This window comes from Schistocerca gregaria, unplaced genomic scaffold, assembly GCF_023897955.1.
Source record: "Schistocerca gregaria isolate iqSchGreg1 unplaced genomic scaffold, iqSchGreg1.2 ptg000169l, whole genome shotgun sequence".
NCBI classification, from domain to species: domain Eukaryota; kingdom Metazoa; phylum Arthropoda; class Insecta; order Orthoptera; family Acrididae; genus Schistocerca; species Schistocerca gregaria.
The window spans coordinates 2,294,158-2,312,792 of record NW_026061724.1 but is presented as its reverse complement, the minus strand read 5'-3'; the positions used below and the strand labels follow the sequence as shown (position 1 = coordinate 2,312,792).

General features: G+C 26.7%; 2 protein-coding genes across 2 annotated transcripts in view; both read right to left on the bottom strand.

The window, feature by feature from the left end:
• Positions 1–18,058, bottom strand: part of LOC126302212 (NADH-ubiquinone oxidoreductase chain 5-like) — a 219,170-nt gene extending 201,112 nt beyond the window's left edge. The window contains exon 1 of the mRNA XM_049991730.1: positions 17,517–18,058. Coding sequence (XP_049847687.1) covers positions 17,517–17,835 — 319 coding nt within the window. The 5' untranslated portion in view covers positions 17,836–18,058. The remainder of the gene's footprint in view (positions 1–17,516) is intronic.
• LOC126302213 (NADH-ubiquinone oxidoreductase chain 5-like) lies at positions 1,249–2,424 on the bottom strand. Its single transcript, XM_049991731.1, has one exon. It carries the CDS (start codon positions 2,206–2,208, stop codon positions 1,858–1,860), a length of 351 nt encoding a protein of 116 aa, XP_049847688.1. The 5' UTR covers positions 2,209–2,424; the 3' UTR covers positions 1,249–1,857.
• Positions 18,059–18,635: the final 577 nt, after the last annotated feature.

The following is an 18,635-nucleotide window of genomic DNA, read 5'->3' as shown; positions in this document are numbered from 1 at the left end:
AACCCTTTAACCCTATACAAATTCCATTACTTAATACAGCTATTCTTTTAGCATCAGGAGTAACAGTAACATGAGCACATCATAGTTTAATGGAATCTAATCATACTCAAGCACTACAAGGATTATTCTTCACAGTGTTATTAGGACTATACTTTACAATACTTCAAGCATATGAATATTGAGAAGCACCTTTTACCATTGCAGATGCAGTTTATGGATCAACATTCTTTGTTGCAACAGGATTCCATGGTTTACACGTAATTATTGGAACAATCTTTTTATCAACATGTCTACTTCGACACTCAATAAATCAATTTTCACCAAGACATCACTTTGGATTTGAAGCAGCAGCATGATACTGACACTTCGTAGACGTAGTATGATTATTCTTATATATCTCTATTTATTGATGAGGTAGATAATTGTTTTTCTAGTATAAATAGTACATTTGACTTCCAATCAGAAAGCTTGATATAAATCAAGAAAAACAATTCTAATTCTATCAACAAGAGTTTTCATTAGATTTATTATTCCAATAATTGTTATAATCCTGGCAACAACACTATCAAAAAAATTAATTAATGATCGAGAAAAAAGATCACCATTTGAATGTGGGTTTGATCCAAAAAGATCAGCACGAATACCATTCTCAATACGATTCTTCCTAATCGCAGTAATCTTTTTAATTTTTGATGTAGAAATTGCACTAATTCTACCAATTGTAATTATTTTTAAAACTTCAGACATTATAATCTGAACAGTATCAACAATATTTTTTATTCTAGTTCTATTAGGAGGACTATACCATGAATGAAACCAAGGAGCATTACAATGAGCAGAATAAAGGGTTGTAGTTAAATATAACATTTGGGTTGCATTCAAAAAGTATTGATATTATCAATCAACCTTAAATAGAATAAGAAGCGAAATATTGCAGTCAGTTTCGACCTGGAAGATTGGTATGTACTACCCTTATTCTTATTAATTGAAGCCAAAAAGAGGCGTATTACTGTTAATAATATAATTGAACTATAATAGTTCCAATTAAGGAAATGTAAAGCCAATATGAAAGCTGCTAACTTTTTATATTAGCGGTTAAACTCCGTTAACATTTCTAGAATTTATATAGTTTAAATAAAACATTACATTTTCACTGTAAAAATAATATATCTATATTTATAAATACTTAAAAGTAAAAATACTTCCTTAACATCTTCAGTGTCACGCTCTAATTATAAGCTATTTAAGTAAACGAAAAACAATATTACCAAAATAAATATTCAAAAAATAAAAGTTAAAAGATAAATCTTGAAATTAGAATCATATCAACCTTGAATATAACCAATTAAATAAATAAATAATCTATATAAACCTTGACCACCAAGTAATTCACCTCAACCATAATCAAATGACTTAGATGAATAATAACCTATTTTTAAAGGAATATATCTAATAAACTTAGTTGAAAGAAAAGGGATAAATCATATAGAACCAGCAAATCTAACAAAAGAAAGTATACTTAAAGAAAATAAATTATGAGAAAAATCAAAATTAGAAATAAGATAACCTAAATAAGCACCTAAAATAACAACTGTAATAGTTAAAAACTTTAAATAATAAGGTAAAGCAATCACATGAGGAATAGGAAAAATTAATCAAGATAAAAGACTACCACCAAAAACAGCAACAAACAATAGACCAATTATTCCAAATGAAATATAATAACCCTTATCATCAAAAGAAAATCTAGAATAAAAATTATTATCACCAGATATTGAATAATAAAACAAACGAAAAGAATAAGAAGCAGTTAAACCAGTAGAAAAAAAAATAAAGAAAAAAAATTAAACAATTAATTCATCTTAAACAAACCATCTCAAGAATTAAATCCTTTGAATAAAATCCCGCTAAAAAAGGTATTCCACACAAAGATAAACTAGAAACATTAAAACAAACTGAAGTTAAAGGTATGAAATTAACAATTGATCCTATAAAACGAATATCCTGAGAATCCTTCAAATTATGAATTATTGGACCTGCACATATAAATAATAATGCCTTAAATAAAGCATGAGCCAATAAATGAAAAAATGCAAGCTTTGGATAACCTATAGCCAAAATTCTTATTATTAAACCAAGTTGTCTTAAAGTAGAAAGAGCAATAATCTTCTTTAAATCAAACTCAAAATTAGCGCCCAATCCAGCCATAAATATAGTTATACAACCAATTAAAAGTAAAAATCAACCACAATTATAAGTATCCAATATTGGTCTAAAACGAATTAATAAATAAACACCAGCAGTAACAAGAGTAGAAGAATGAACTAAAGCAGAAACAGGAGTAGGAGCTGCTATAGCAGCAGGAAGTCATGAAGAGAAAGGAATCTGAGCTCTCTTAGTTATAGCTGCTAAAACAATTAATATAGTAATGAGCTTTATTTCAAAAGAATTAGAAATAAAATCATAATAATAAATATAATTTCAACCACCAAAATTTAACATTCATGCAATAGAAATTAAAATAGCAACATCACCAATACGATTAGAAAGTGCAGTTAATATACCAGCACTATAAGATTTTACATTTTGATAATAAATAACTAAACAATAAGAAACTAAACCTAAACCATCTCAACCTAATAAAATTCTAATTAAATTAGGACTAATAATTAAAAAACCTATAGAAAGAATAAATATTAAAACAATAATAATAAAACGATTTATATTCTTTTCACCAGATATATAATCCTCTCTATAATAAATAACCAAAGAAGAAATATATATAACAAAAGATATAAAAATAAGAGATATTCAATCCAAAATTAAAGTTATAACAACTATAGAACCATTTAAATTGAAAAGCTCTCACTCAACAAAAACTCTATAATCAATTATTAAATAATAAATACCTAAAATAAAAATTATAGTTCTCGAAATAAACAAAGAAAAAAAACTCAAAGAACAAATAGAAAATAAATTCACGGCCTAAGATGAAAAACTTCATATCATTGATTCCACAAAACAATATTTTTAATTAAAATACTTAAGCAAACTAAACAAAGAAATATTCACCCTTTAAACAGAGAATATTTAAAGGCAATCAATGTAAAAGTAAAAGATGATATTCACGAAAATAACCAAGAGAACAAGTATAAACACCAGAAAAATAATTCCCATGCTGAGAATAAGAATATATATACAAAGTATAAACAGCTCTAAAAAAAGATAAAAAAATCAAAGCAAAGAATCTAAAAGAAGATCAAGATATAATTCTATTTAATAATCTAATTTCACCTACCAAATTTAAAGAAGGAGGAGCAGCCATATTTGATGATCTTAAAAGAAATCATCATAAAGCCATTCTTGGCATCAAATTAATTATACCCTTGTTAATTAATAATCTTCGTCTACCTAAACGTTCATAAATAATATTAGATAAACAAAATAAACCAGAAGAACATAAACCATGACCAACCATTAGAGAAAGAGAACCTACACAACCTCATCAATTCATAGTCATCAATCCACCAATAACCATTCTTATATGAGCAACAGAAGAATATGCAATTAAAGACTTTAAATCAACCTGACGAAAACAAATAAATCTTACAATAACACCCCCAGATAAACCTAAAGACAATCAAAAATAATTAAACTTTAAACCCAAATAAGAAATAACCTTTATAACACGAAAAATACCATAACCACCTAACTTTAATAAAACACCAGCAAGAATTATTCTACCTGAAATAGGGGCCTCTACATGAGCCTTAGGAAGTCATAAATGAACCAAAAACATAGGTATCTTAACTAAAAAAGCCAAAATTATAAATACATAAAACATAAAATAATAAGAACCAAAATCAACCAATAAAGGAAAATATAAAGTATTAGAAAAATCATAAACCTTAAATAAAACTAATAATAAAGGTAATCTAGCAACCAAAGTATAAAAAATTAAATAAACACCAGCCTGCAAACGCTCAGGTTGATAACCCCAACCCAAAATTAAAAGTAAAGTAGGAACTAATCTAGCCTCAAAAAAAATATAAAAAGAAAGAAGACTTAATCTAGCAAATGAACAATAAAGCATAATTATTAAAATCAAAACCATAAAAACAAAAAAATTAGAATGATATGAACTTAAATAAACTGAACCTCTAGCAGTGATTATTAAAGAACAAATCCAAAAACTAAGTAAAATTAAACTAAAAGAAAAATAATCAATACCAAAATAATATCTAATTATATTCAAATCAGCATATGAATAAACACAAATTATAAAAACAAAACCCGACAGAAACATTAAAGAATGAACCAACCATCAACAATTATTTAATACACAAAGAGGGATCAAAAAAATAGTTATAAATAAATACTTTAACATAAAGATAAACCAAAAGAATTAAAAAAATCATTACCATGAGAACGAATTATTGAAACTAAAATAGAAAGACCTAAAGCACCCTCACAAACAGAAAAAACTAAAAAAACAACAGGAAAAAAATAATCATAATCAAACTCAATAAGAAAAACAATAACTAACATAAATAAAGAAAGAACAATATATTCTAATCTCAAAAGAACCATTAATAAATGTTTACGTTTAGAAGAAAAAACATAAACACCAGCAAAATAAATCAATAAAGAAGTAAAAATAGAGAATATAAACATTAGTTTTAATAGTTTAAAAAAACGCCGGTCTTGTAAACCGGAAATAAGTCCAGCCCCCACTTTTAAAACTTCAGAGGTGGAAAAGCTTCCATCATCGGTCCCCAAAACCGGTATTTTAAATAAACTAACCCCTGAAATGATCAATATAATAATTATATCACTATCAAATGTAATAAATATTAATTTTATTAAATTAAGACACCCAATATCAATAATGCTTTTTATTATCCTTCAAACCTTCCTAGTTGGATTAATAACAGGAACAATAATAGAAAGATATTGATTATCATATATTTTATTTTTAACATTTCTTGGTGGTATACTAGTATTATTTATTTACATTACAAGAATTGCATCAAACGAAATATTTCAGCCTAAATCAATCACTATAATTATTACATTAATAATGTGAGTATTTATCATATTAATATTAATTATTCTAGATATATCTATATTTATAGACTTTTTCAAAAACACCGAAACTATTAATATTGATAATTCAATCAATTATCAAGAAATAACAATATCTTTAGAAAAATTATATAATAGACCAACATTCATTATTACAATAATAATAATAATTTATTTATTTTTAGCACTACTAGCAGTTGTTAAAATCACCAATATTAATCAGGGACCTATTCGTAAAATAAGATAATTACTAATGAATAAACCCTTACGATTAAGACATCCTTTAATTAAAATTATTAATAACTCTTTAATTGACTTACCTGCCCCAACAAATATTTCATTTTGATGAAATTTTGGATCCCTATTAGGGTTATGTTTGGTAATTCAAATCGTAACTGGACTATTTTTAGCTATACATTATACATCAAATATTGAAATAGCATTCAGTAGTGTAGTACACATCTGCCGAGACGTAAATAATGGTTGAATTATCCGAACCTTACACGCAAATGGAGCATCTATATTTTTTATTTGTATTTACTTACATGTAGGACGGGGAATTTACTATGGATGTTATATATATATACATACCTGAATAATTGGTACAGTGATTTTATTTTTAGTTATAGCAACTGCATTTATAGGATATGTCTTACCCTGAGGCCAAATATCTTTTTGAGGTGCAACAGTAATTACTAATTTATTATCAGCAATCCCATACTTAGGAACAGATTTAGTCCAATGAGTATGAGGAGGATTCGCTGTTGATAATGCAATATTAAATCGATTCTTCACATTCCATTTTGTATTACCATTTATTATTGCTGCTATAGCAGCAATTCATTTATTTTTTCTTCACCAAACAGGATCTAATAATCCTCTTGGACTAAATGGAGATATTGAAAAAATTCCATTCCATCCATACTTTACCTTTAAGGATTCTATTACATTTGTAATAATAACATCATTATTAATTATACTATGTTTAATTAATCCTTACCTATTAGGAGATCCAGATAACTTTGTACCTGCCAACCCATTAGTAACACCAGTTCACATTCAACCAGAATGATATTTCCTATTTGCATATGCAATTCTACGATCTATCCCTAATAAGTTAGGAGGTGTTATTGCATTATTTTTATCAATTAGAATCTTAATAATTTTACCATTTTATAATAAAACACCATTCCGAGGCATTCAATTTTACCCTATTAATCAAATTTTATTCTGAATTATAGTAGTTGTTGTATGCTTACTAACGTGAATTGGTAAACGACCTGTTGAAGAACCTTATATTATAACAGGTCAAATCTTAACAATTATTTACTTCACATATTTCTTAATTAATGTCCATGTCGCAAACGCATGAGATAAATTAATTAAGGAATAAAGTTAATTAGCTTAGGAAAAGCATATGTTTTGAAAACATAAAATTAGAAGTTTAACTCTTCTATTAACTTTTCTCAAAAGATTTCACTAAACAAATGAGATAAATAAAATCTTTAAACCAACGAAGAAAATAAAAAAATTCAAAGATAAAGGTAAAAAACTTTTTCAAGCTAAGTACATTAATTTATCATAACGGAACCGTGGTAATGTTCCACGAACCCAAATAAAACCAAAAGATGTAATAGCAAGCTTAATTAAAAATATAAAAGAATAAAAACCACCGCCCAAAAAAATTAAAGCCAATAACATTCTTATGAAGACAATTCTAGTATATTCAGCTAAAAAAATTAAAGTAAAACCACCCGCACCATACTCAATATTAAATCCTGAAACTAACTCAGATTCCCCTTCAGCAAAATCAAAAGGAGTACGATTAGTTTCAGCTAAGCAAGAAGCAAAACAAGCTAAAGCTAAAGGAAAAGAAATAATAATAAATCAACAATAAAGCTGATAGTTTTTAAAATCAAACATATTAAAACTACCAATTAAAATAATGAAAGACAATAAAATTAAAGCTAAACTAACTTCATAAGAAATTGTTTGAGCAACAGAACGAAGAGAACCTAATAATGAATAATTTGAATTAGAAGATCAACCAGCAATTATAACAGTATAAACACCTAATCTAGTACAACATAAAAAAAATAAAAATCCATAAGAAAAAGAACACATATAAGTTAAATAAGGAAAAATTACTCAAACGGCTAAAGAAATCATTAAATTAAAAACAGGGGAAAAATAATAAAGTAGGTAATTAGATATAATAGGAATTGGCTGCTCCTTACAAGTTAACTTAATAGCATCTCTAAATGGCTGAGGAATTCCAACAAAACCTACCTTATTTGGACCCTTTCGAATCTGAATATAACCTAAAACCTTACGCTCTAATAAAGTTAAAAAGGCAACACTAATTAAAACACAAATAACCAATAAAAGAAAATTCAAAATAAATATAAATAAATCATAAAGTATCAATACTATTTGTAGAAAAAATCTACATAAAAGAATTCTAAATTCAACACATTAATCTGTCAAAATAGTAAATAAATTAATATTAATCAATATAACAAAAAATATTTTAACCATATGGTCCTTTCGTACTAATATGGATTAACAATCTTAGGATAGAAACCGACCTGGCTCACGCCGGTCTGAACTCAGATCATGTAAGAATTTAAAGGTCGAACAGACCTAATCATTGGGCTCCTGCACCCAAAATTTTTCTTAATCCAACATCGAGGTCGCAATCTGCTTTGTCGAAATGAGCTCTCAAAAACAATTACGCTGTTATCCCTAAGGTAACTTAATCTTATGATCATAAATTATGGATCAAAATAACAAACATAAATAAATGATATAATAATGAAGAGTTTATCTATTCTTCATGTCACCCCAACAAAACATCATCATTAAATATAGAAAGACAAACAAAAAACTATATAAAAGTAAAATGTCAAGCTCTATAGGGTCTTCTCGTCCTAAAGAAGAATTTAAGCCTTTTGACTCAAAAGTTAAATTCAAAAATTTATTAAGAGACAGTTGATTTCTCGTCAAGCCATTCATTCCAGCCACTAATTAAGAGACTAATGATTATGCTACCTTTGCACGGTCAAAATACCGCGGCTCTTTAAAAATACGCTCAGTGAGCAGGCCAGACCTCAAAATATAAACAAGAGGACATGTTTTTGATAAACAGGCGGAAATCAATTTTGCCTAGTTCCTTATAATAAGTTCACAAGGTAAAAATTTCATACAAATAAATATACTAATTCTATCATTATTACAAAAATTTTAAAATTAAATTAATAATCTTAATAAAAAACCTAAAATATTTATAAAATCAAAATAAAAAATAATGAACTAAAACGTAATCTTAAAGATAGCTGGTTTAAAGCTTACTATTATATTTCTATAAAATAAATTATAGGTTATTAACTTCAAAGCTTATCCCTTAAAGAATAAACAAGTTAATATTTTTACTTAAAAAATTAAATAAAAACAAATAACTTTAAAAAATTAAATTTTTTCTTAAGAAACTAGATATCTTGGGAAACGATTAACATCTCATTTCTATAAATAATTTAATAATAATTATGATACATTAACTATAAATTATTTATAAATCAACCCAAATCGAGACAAGTAAAATAAATACTAAAATTTTGATAAACCCTGATACAAAAGGTACAATAAATAAAATCTACTTAAAAAAATTTAAAATAATATTTCATAAAACACTTACATTACACCAATAAACTATAATTTAAAAAATCAATTCTATAAAATATACTAAGACAAAAATACAATAAAATTATTTATATTAAATAATTAAATAAACAAAAAATAAATATAATAAAATAAATAATCAAGATATCCTGATTTGCACAGAAAAATTTTCAGTGTAAATGAAACACTTTACTAATAAGTTATATCTTGAAACTCTTCCTAGATACACTTTCCAGTACATCTACTATGTTACGACTTATCTCATCTAAATTGAAGCTACTTTAAAATAAAATAGAATAGTCAATAATGAGAGCGACGGGCGATGTGTACATATCTCAGAGCCAATATCAGTTAAATTAAATAAATTAAATTACTATCAAATCCACCTTCATTAACAGTATTTCACTATCAAATCCGTTATAAACAAAAATCTATTGTAACCCACCTCCTCTTAACTATAAGCTGCACCTTGACCTGAAATATTTTATAATTATAAATCTTGAGAATTATAACTCTAAAAAGATTCTCTGATAATGGAGATATACAAACAAATAAATTAAGTAGAGTAAATCGTGTATTATCAATCATGGGGTAGGTTCCTCTGAATGGAATGAGATACCGCCAAATTCTTTGGGTTTAAAGACCTTAACTAATAGTACCCTGGTAAATATAATTAACATTTAAAATAATAGGGTATCTAATCCTAGTTTATTATTTAAATTTCACAGATTCATAAAAAGGGCCACAAATAAATTTTAACATTTCACCTTACAAATTTATATTTCAACCCTAATAATATAAACAACTGTTTTAACCAATAATATTCACTTGTATCAATCGTATAACCGCGGCTGCTGGCACGAATTATGCCGATACTAAATCAATTGCTAAATCCAAAATCACTTGATAATTAAAACAAATTACTGCAAAAAGAACATTTAGTCTAACAAAACTTACATATAATACAAAGAAAAAGTGAATAAACAAGCTAGAATAAAACTTTTAAAAATAAAAAATAAGAAAATTTTAAATCTATTAATTCAGGAAAAAATAAAAGATTCAAATATTTAAAGAAAAAAAAAAGAAAAAAACCACAAACATTAACAAAAAAAAAAGAAACGCCCCTATGTATGACCACAACAACTTCTCTATTATATATAATTAAAGATTAATATGGAACATGTATAGCAATAAATGTATTATATTCTTTCTTATTTAATCTTTCTTTTCACTAATAAATAAATAAAGATTAAATAATATAATAAATATATTTATATAATTATGTAATTTAATATAATTTGTTATTAATATGAATTCTTTTTTTATATTAAGTTAACTTTAAATATATTAGTTAAATAATCTAATTATAGATAATTTACATAATTATAGTATTATAATTAATATAATTATATATATTAATTATAATATTTTATATTTAAATTAATAATTTTATTTATTATATCCAATTATAATAATATTAAATATTAAATTACATATTATTATATAGATTATATTATAATAACCTATTTTAAGCTAAAAACATAAGTAGCTATAATCCTAGGTAAATAATTGCATTAAAATAATCAATTGATAATGGTAAGTTGAACTTATAATACTTTAATTTCAATTAAATGTAATATATTAATATAAATTATTTATTATATATATATATATATATATATATATATATAAAAAAATAAAATGAGCAGGATAAATTAATCCTAATTAAACAAAATAATACATAAAAGAATTTCAAAAAAAACTTTCGATTTATATATTAAATAAACGAAGTGCTTGATTAAAGGGTTACCTTGATAGGGTAAATAAAGTAAATAAAATTACCTTAATTAAAATTACATAAGATAGAATTAAACTACCTCCTTTAGTATCAAAAACTAACGTGCATCATACACCTTAATGTAAAAAGGTAAGCTAAACAAGCTAATGGGTTCATACCCCATTTATAGAGGTATCAATCCTCTCCTTTTTAATGACCAACAACTCTACAAAACTTCTCTTCCTATCAACATTAATGATAGGAACGATCCTGTCCATTTCATCAAATTCCTGATTTGGGGTTTGAATAGGACTTGAGATCAACTTACTTTCATTTATTCCGCTCCTAACAAGAAATAAAAATATAATAATAAATGAATCATCAATTAAATATTTTATTGTCCAAGCAATAGCATCGACAATATTATTATTTTCAATTTTGCTGATTCAAATAAAATATCCCATGGGATGGGAAACAGAATTTATCCCATCAATAATAATTAGATCTAGACTATTATTAAAGATTGGAGCTGCACCTTTCCATTTCTGATTTCCAGAAGTTATAGGAGCATCAAGATGAAATAATTGTTTAACATTAATAACATGACAAAAAATCGCCCCAATAATGGTCTTATCTTATTGTATTCAATTAAGAACATTTATTTTAACAATTATTATCTTAAGAATTATTATTGGGGCAATAGGAGGTTTAAATCAAACATCCTTACGACAACTTTTAGCATATTCATCATTCAGACATCTAGGTTGAATAATTAGATCATTAACAGTCAGAGAAAACATCTGAGAACTATACTTCATTATTTACTCACTATTAAGATTAATTATAGTTTTATTATTTAAGCAAATAAATTTATTTTTTATAAATCAAATTTATTCAGCCAGAAATATAAAAACCGAAATTAAATTCATAATATTCTTATCTTTATTATCTTTAGGTGGACTACCACCATTCCTTGGATTCTTACCAAAATGAATTGTAATACAATCATTAATAGAAAACAATATAACAACTATTATAACTATTATAGTTGTATTAACTACAATTACACTCTACTACTATATACGTATTAGATTCTCAGCTCTAATTATATCATACACAGAAAATTCGTGATCTATAAAGATAAAGTCCCAAAAATCAAGAATCATTCTTCCTATAACAGTAATAATTTCAACAATAGGATTGATTTCAACATCAACCTTAATTTCATTATACTAAGGACTTAAGTTAATCAAACTAATAACCTTCAAAGTTATAATTAAAAGAATAATCTTTTAGGCCTTAGTAAAATTTTACACCTATAGAATTGCAGTCTAGAATCATAATTGAATATAAGACCTAAATATGATAAGAGAGAAAACATCTCATAAGTAGATTTACAGTCTACCGCCTAAAATTCAGCCATCTTACCGCAAAAATGATTATTCTCAACAAACCATAAGGACATTGGTACTTTATACTTCATATTTGGAGCATGAGCAGGAATAGTAGGAACATCAATAAGAATACTTATTCGTGCTGAACTTGGCCAACCCGGATCTCTAATTGGGGATGACCAGATTTATAATGTTATTATTACAGCTCACGCATTCGTAATAATTTTCTTTATAGTAATACCTATTATAATTGGTGGATTTGGTAATTGACTTGTTCCACTAATAATTGGTGCACCAGATATAGCATTTCCACGAATAAATAATATAAGTTTTTGATTACTACCACCTTCACTAACCCTTCTTCTTACATCTTCTATAGTAGATAATGGTGCTGGTACAGGATGAACAGTTTACCCTCCTCTAGCAGGAGCTATTGCACACGGGGGTGCATCTGTAGATCTAGCTATTTTTTCACTGCACTTAGCAGGTGTATCATCTATTCTTGGTGCAGTGAATTTCATTACAACAGCAATTAATATACGATCAGAAAGTATAACTTTAGATCAAACACCTTTATTTGTATGATCTGTAGCTATTCCAGCATTACTTCTCCTTCTTTCACTTCCAGTTTTAGCAGGAGCTATTACTATATTATTAACAGATCGAAATTTAAATACATCATTCTTTGACCCTGCAGGAGGGGGTGACCCAATTCTATATCAACATCTATTTTGATTCTTTGGACACCCAGAAGTTTATATTTTAATTCTACCGGGGTTCGGAATTATTTCACATATTGTATGTCAAGAAAGAGGAAAAATTGAATCATTTGGAACATTAGGTATAATTTATGCTATACTATCAATTGGACTAATAGGATTTATTGTATGAGCACATCATATATTTACAGTAGGAATGGATGTTGACACACGAGCATATTTTACATCAGCAACAATAATTATTGCTGTACCTACAGGAATTAAGGTATTTAGATGATTAGCTACATTATATGGAACTAAATTCAAGTTCAATCCACCATTATTATGAGCTCTAGGATTTATTTTCCTATTTACAATTGGTGGATTAACAGGATTAGTATTAGCAAATTCATCACTTGATATTGTATTACATGATACATATTATGTAGTAGCCCACTTTCATTATGTATTATCTATAGGAGCAGTATTTGCAATTATAGGAGGTGTCATTCAATGATATCCACTATTTACAGGATTAACTATAAATAATACATGATTAAAAATCCAATTTACAATTATATTCATTGGAGTAAATTTAACATTCTTTCCTCAACACTTCCTAGGATTAGCAGGAATACCTCGACGATACTCTGACTACCCAGACGCATATACATCATGAAACGTAGTATCAAGAATTGGGTCTACAATTTCTATTGTAGGAATCATTATATTCATTGTAATTATATGAGAAAGAATGATTACAAACCGAGCAATTATATTTAGAGCTAACATAAGAAGATCAACAGAATGACTACAAAATAACCCTCCTGCAGAACATAGTTACTCAGAATTACCATTAATCTCTAGATTCTAATATGGCAGATTAGTGCAGTAGATTTAAGCTCTACAAATAAAGGTTTGACCTTTTATTAGAAAATATTTATTAATGGCAACATGATCAAATTTATCTCTTCAAGATGGAGCTTCACCATTAATGGAGCAATTATCATTCTTTCATGATCATACTATGGTTGTATTATTATTAATTACAGTAATTGTAGGTTATGCCCTAAGTTATATATTATTTATTGCCTATACTAACCGTAATATACTTCATGGACATTTAATTGAAACAATCTGAACAGCTTTACCAGCAATTACATTAATTTTTATTGCCCTTCCATCATTACGACTATTATATTTACTTGATGATTCAGTAGATGCAATAATTACAATTAAAACCATTGGACGACAATGATATTGAAGATATGAATATTCAGACTTCATAGACGTAGAATTTGACACTTATATAACACCAGAACAAGACCTAGAAAATGATGGATTCCGACTACTAGATGTAGATAACCGAACAATCCTACCAATAAATACAGAAGTACGAGTATTAACAAGAGCATCAGATGTTCTACACTCATGAGCAGTTCCTGCATTAGGGGTTAAAATTGATGCAACGCCAGGTCGGTTAAATCAAGGAACATTCAAAATAAATCGACCTGGATTATTCTTTGGACAATGCTCAGAAATCTGTGGAGCAAACCACAGATTTATACCAATTGTAATTGAAAGAACTTCAGTAAATTTATTTATTAAGTGATTATCTAAGATAATTTAAGGAGTTAGTTAAAATAAATAACATTAGAGTGTCAATCTAAAGTAACTAAAAAAAATTAGTACACCTTGAAATTCATCAGATGACTGAAAGTAAGTAATGGTCTCTTAAACCAAATAATAGTAAATTAACGACTACTTCTGATGGGGAAATTATATCCAAATCCCTCAAATATCCCCTCTTATATGATTCTCACTATTCATTATATTTTCAGCTACATTAATCTTGTTTAATCAAATAAACTTCTTCTCATTTAAACCTAACCTTATTAAAAGAGCAGAAAAAGGAACAATTGAAATAAAAAACTTAAATTGAAAATGATAACAAATCTATTCTCAACATTTGACCCATCAACTAACATCTTTAATTTATCATTAAATTGAACTAGAACATTTCTAGGACTATTATTAATCCCATCACTATTTTGACTTACACCATCACGAATTAACATTATCTGAAATAAACTAAATTTAACCTTACATAATGAATTTAACACATTTCTTGGACCAAAATCATTTAATGGAACAACATTCATTTTCATCTCAATTTTTATTATAATATTATTTAACAATTCCATAGGATTATTCCCTTATATTTTTACTAGAACAAGACATTTAGCATTAACATTTGCAATTGCCCTACCTATATGGCTAAGATTTATATTATTTGGATGAATTAACCATACTAATCATATATTTACACACCTTGTACCACAAGGTACACCGCCTGCATTAATATCATTTATAGTACTAATTGAAACAATTAGTAATGTTATTCGACAAGGTACATTAGCAGTACGGTTGGCAGCAAATATAATAGCAGGACACTTATTATTAACCTTATTAGAAAACACAGGACCATCTATAGCAATAAACTTAATCTCATTACTAATTATTGGACAAATACTTCTATTAATTCTAGAATCAGCAGTAGCAATAATTCAAGCCTATGTTTTCTCAATTCTAAGAACTCTATATTCTAGAGAAGTATATTAAACCTATGTTAACAACTCACTCAAACCACCCATTCCACTTAGTAGACTATAGACCTTGACCATTAACAGGAGCAATTGGAGCAATAGTCCTAGTATCAGGACTAGCAAAATGATTCCACCTATTTAATATTAACTTATTCATAATTGGATTTGGAATTACCCTTCTAACTATAATTCAATGATGACGAGATGTAGTACGAGAAGGAACATATCAAGGATTACATACAGGATTTGTATCAATTGGATTACGATGAGGAATAATTTTATTTATTGCATCAGAGGTATTATTTTTCGTTTCTTTTTTTTGAGCATTCTTTAGAAGAAGATTAGCACCAACAATTGAACTAGGAATACTATGACCTCCAATAGGAATTCAACCCTTTAACCCTATACAAATTCCATTACTTAATACAGCTATTCTTTTAGCATCAGGAGTAACAGTAACATGAGCACATCATAGTTTAATGGAATCTAATCATACTCAAGCACTACAAGGATTATTCTTCACAGTGTTATTAGGACTATACTTTACAATACTTCAAGCATATGAATATTGAGAAGCACCTTTTACCATTGCAGATGCAGTTTATGGATCAACATTCTTTGTTGCAACAGGATTCCATGGTTTACACGTAATTATTGGAACAATCTTTTTATCAACATGTCTACTTCGACACTCAATAAATCAATTTTCACCAAGACATCACTTTGGATTTGAAGCAGCAGCATGATACTGACACTTCGTAGACGTAGTATGATTATTCTTATATATCTCTATTTATTGATGAGGTAGATAATTGTTTTTCTAGTATAAATAGTACATTTGACTTCCAATCAGAAAGCTTGATATAAATCAAGAAAAACAATTCTAATTCTATCAACAAGAGTTTTCATTAGATTTATTCTTCCAATAATTGTTATAATCCTGGCAACAACACTATCAAAAAAATTAATTAATGATCGAGAAAAAAGATCACCATTTGAATGTGGGTTTGATCCAAAAAGATCAGCACGAATACCATTCTCAATACGATTCTTCCTAATCGCAGTAATCTTTTTAATTTTTGATGTAGAAATTGCACTAATTCTACCAATTGTAATTATTTTTAAAACTTCAGACATTATAATCTGAACAGTATCAACAATATTTTTTATTCTAGTTCTATTAGGAGGACTATACCATGAATGAAACCAAGGAGCATTACAATGAGCAGAATAAAGGGTTGTAGTTAAATATAACATTTGGGTTGCATTCAAAAAGTATTGATATTATCAATCAACCTTAAATAGAATAAGAAGCGAAATATTGCAGTCAGTTTCGACCTGGAAGATTGGTATGTACTACCCTTATTCTTATTAATTGAAGCCAAAAAGAGGCGTATTACTGTTAATAATATAATTGAAATATAATAGTTCCAATTAAGGAAATGTAAAGCCAATATGAAATGCTGCTAACTTTTTATATTAGCGGTTAAACTCCGTTAACATTTCTAAAATTTATATAGTTTAAATAAAACATTACATTTTCACTGTAAAAATAATATATCTATATTTATAAATACTTAAAAGTAAAAATACATCCATAACATCTTCGATGTCACGCTCTGATTATAAGCTATTTAAGTAAACGAAAAACAATATTACCAAAATAAATATTCAAAAAATAAAAGTTAAAAGATAAATCTTGAAATTAGAATCATATCAACCTTGAATATAACCAATTAAATAAATAAATAATCTATATAAACCTTGACCACCAAGTAATTCACCTCAACCATAATCAAATGACTTAGATGAATAATAACCTATTTTTAAAGGAATATATCTAATAAACTTAGTTGAAAGAAAAGGTATAAATCATATAGAACCAGCAAATCTAACAAAAGAAAGTATACTTAAAGAAAATAAATTATGAGAAAAATCAAAATTAGAAATAAGATAACCTAAATAAGCACCTAAAATAACAACTGTAATAGTTAAAAACTTTAAATAATAAGGTAAAGCAATCACATGAGGAATAGGAAAAATTAATCAAGATAAAAGACTACCACCAAAAACAGCAACAAACAATAGACCAATTATTCCAAATGAAATATAATAACCCTTATCATCAAAAGAAAATCTAGAATAAAAATTATTATCACCAGATATTGAATAAAAAAACAAACGAAAAGAATAAGAAGCAGTTAAACCAGTAGAAAAAAATAAAGAAAATAAATTAAACAATTAATTCATCTTAAACAAACCATCTCAAGAATTAAATCCTTTGAATAAAATCCCGCTAAAAAAGGTATTCCACACAAAGATAAACTAGAAACATTAAAACAAACTGAAGTTAAAGGTATGAAATTAACAATTGATCCTATAAAACGAATATCCTGAGAATCCTTCAAATTATGAATTATTGAACCTGCACATATAAATAATAATGCCTTAAATAAAGCATGAGCCAATAAATGAAAAAATGCAAGCTTTGGATAACCTATAGCCAAAATTCTTATTATTAAACCAAGTTGTCTTAAAGTAGAAAGAGCAATAATCTTCTTTAAATCAAACTCAAAATTAGCGCCCAATCCAGCCATAAATATAGTTATACAACCAATTAAAAGTAAAAATCAACCACAATTATAAGTATCCAATATTGGTCTAAAACGAATTAATAAATAAACACCAGCAGTAACAAGAGTAGAAGAATGAACTAAAGCAGAAACAGGAGTAGGAGCTGCTATAGCAGCAGGAAGTCATGAAGAGAAAGGAATCTGAGCTCTCTTAGTTATAGCTGCTAAAACAATTATTATAGTAATGAGCTTTATTTCAAAAGAATTAGAAATAAAATCATAATAATAAATATAATTTCAACCACCAAAATTTAACATTCATGCAATAGAAATTAAAATAGCAACATCACCAATACGATTAGAAAGTGCAGTTAATATACCAGCACTATAAGATTTTACATTTTGATAATAAATAACTAAACAATAAGAAACTAAACCTAAACCATCTCAACCTAATAAATTCTAATTAAATTAGGACTAATAATTAAAAAACCTATAGAAAGAATAAATATTAAAACAATAATAATAAAACGATTTATATTCTTTTCACCAGATATATAATCCTCTCTATAATAAATAACCAAAGAAGAAATATATATAACAAAAGATATAAAAATAAGAGATATTCAATCCAAAATTAAAGTTATAACAACTATAGAACCATTTAAATTGAAAAGCTCTCACTCAACAAAAACTCTATAATCAATTATTAAATAATAAATACCTAAAATAAAAATTATAGTTCTCGAAATAAACAAAGAAAAAAAACTCAAAGAACAAATAGAAAATAAATTCACGGCCTAAGATGAAAAACTTCATATCAT

What these genes read in the sequence shown, in the direction of transcription:
- LOC126302213 (XM_049991731.1), bottom strand. Translation starts at nt 2,208, where the DNA reads ATGGCTGGATTGGGCGCTAATTTTGAGTTTGATTTAAAGAAGATTATT.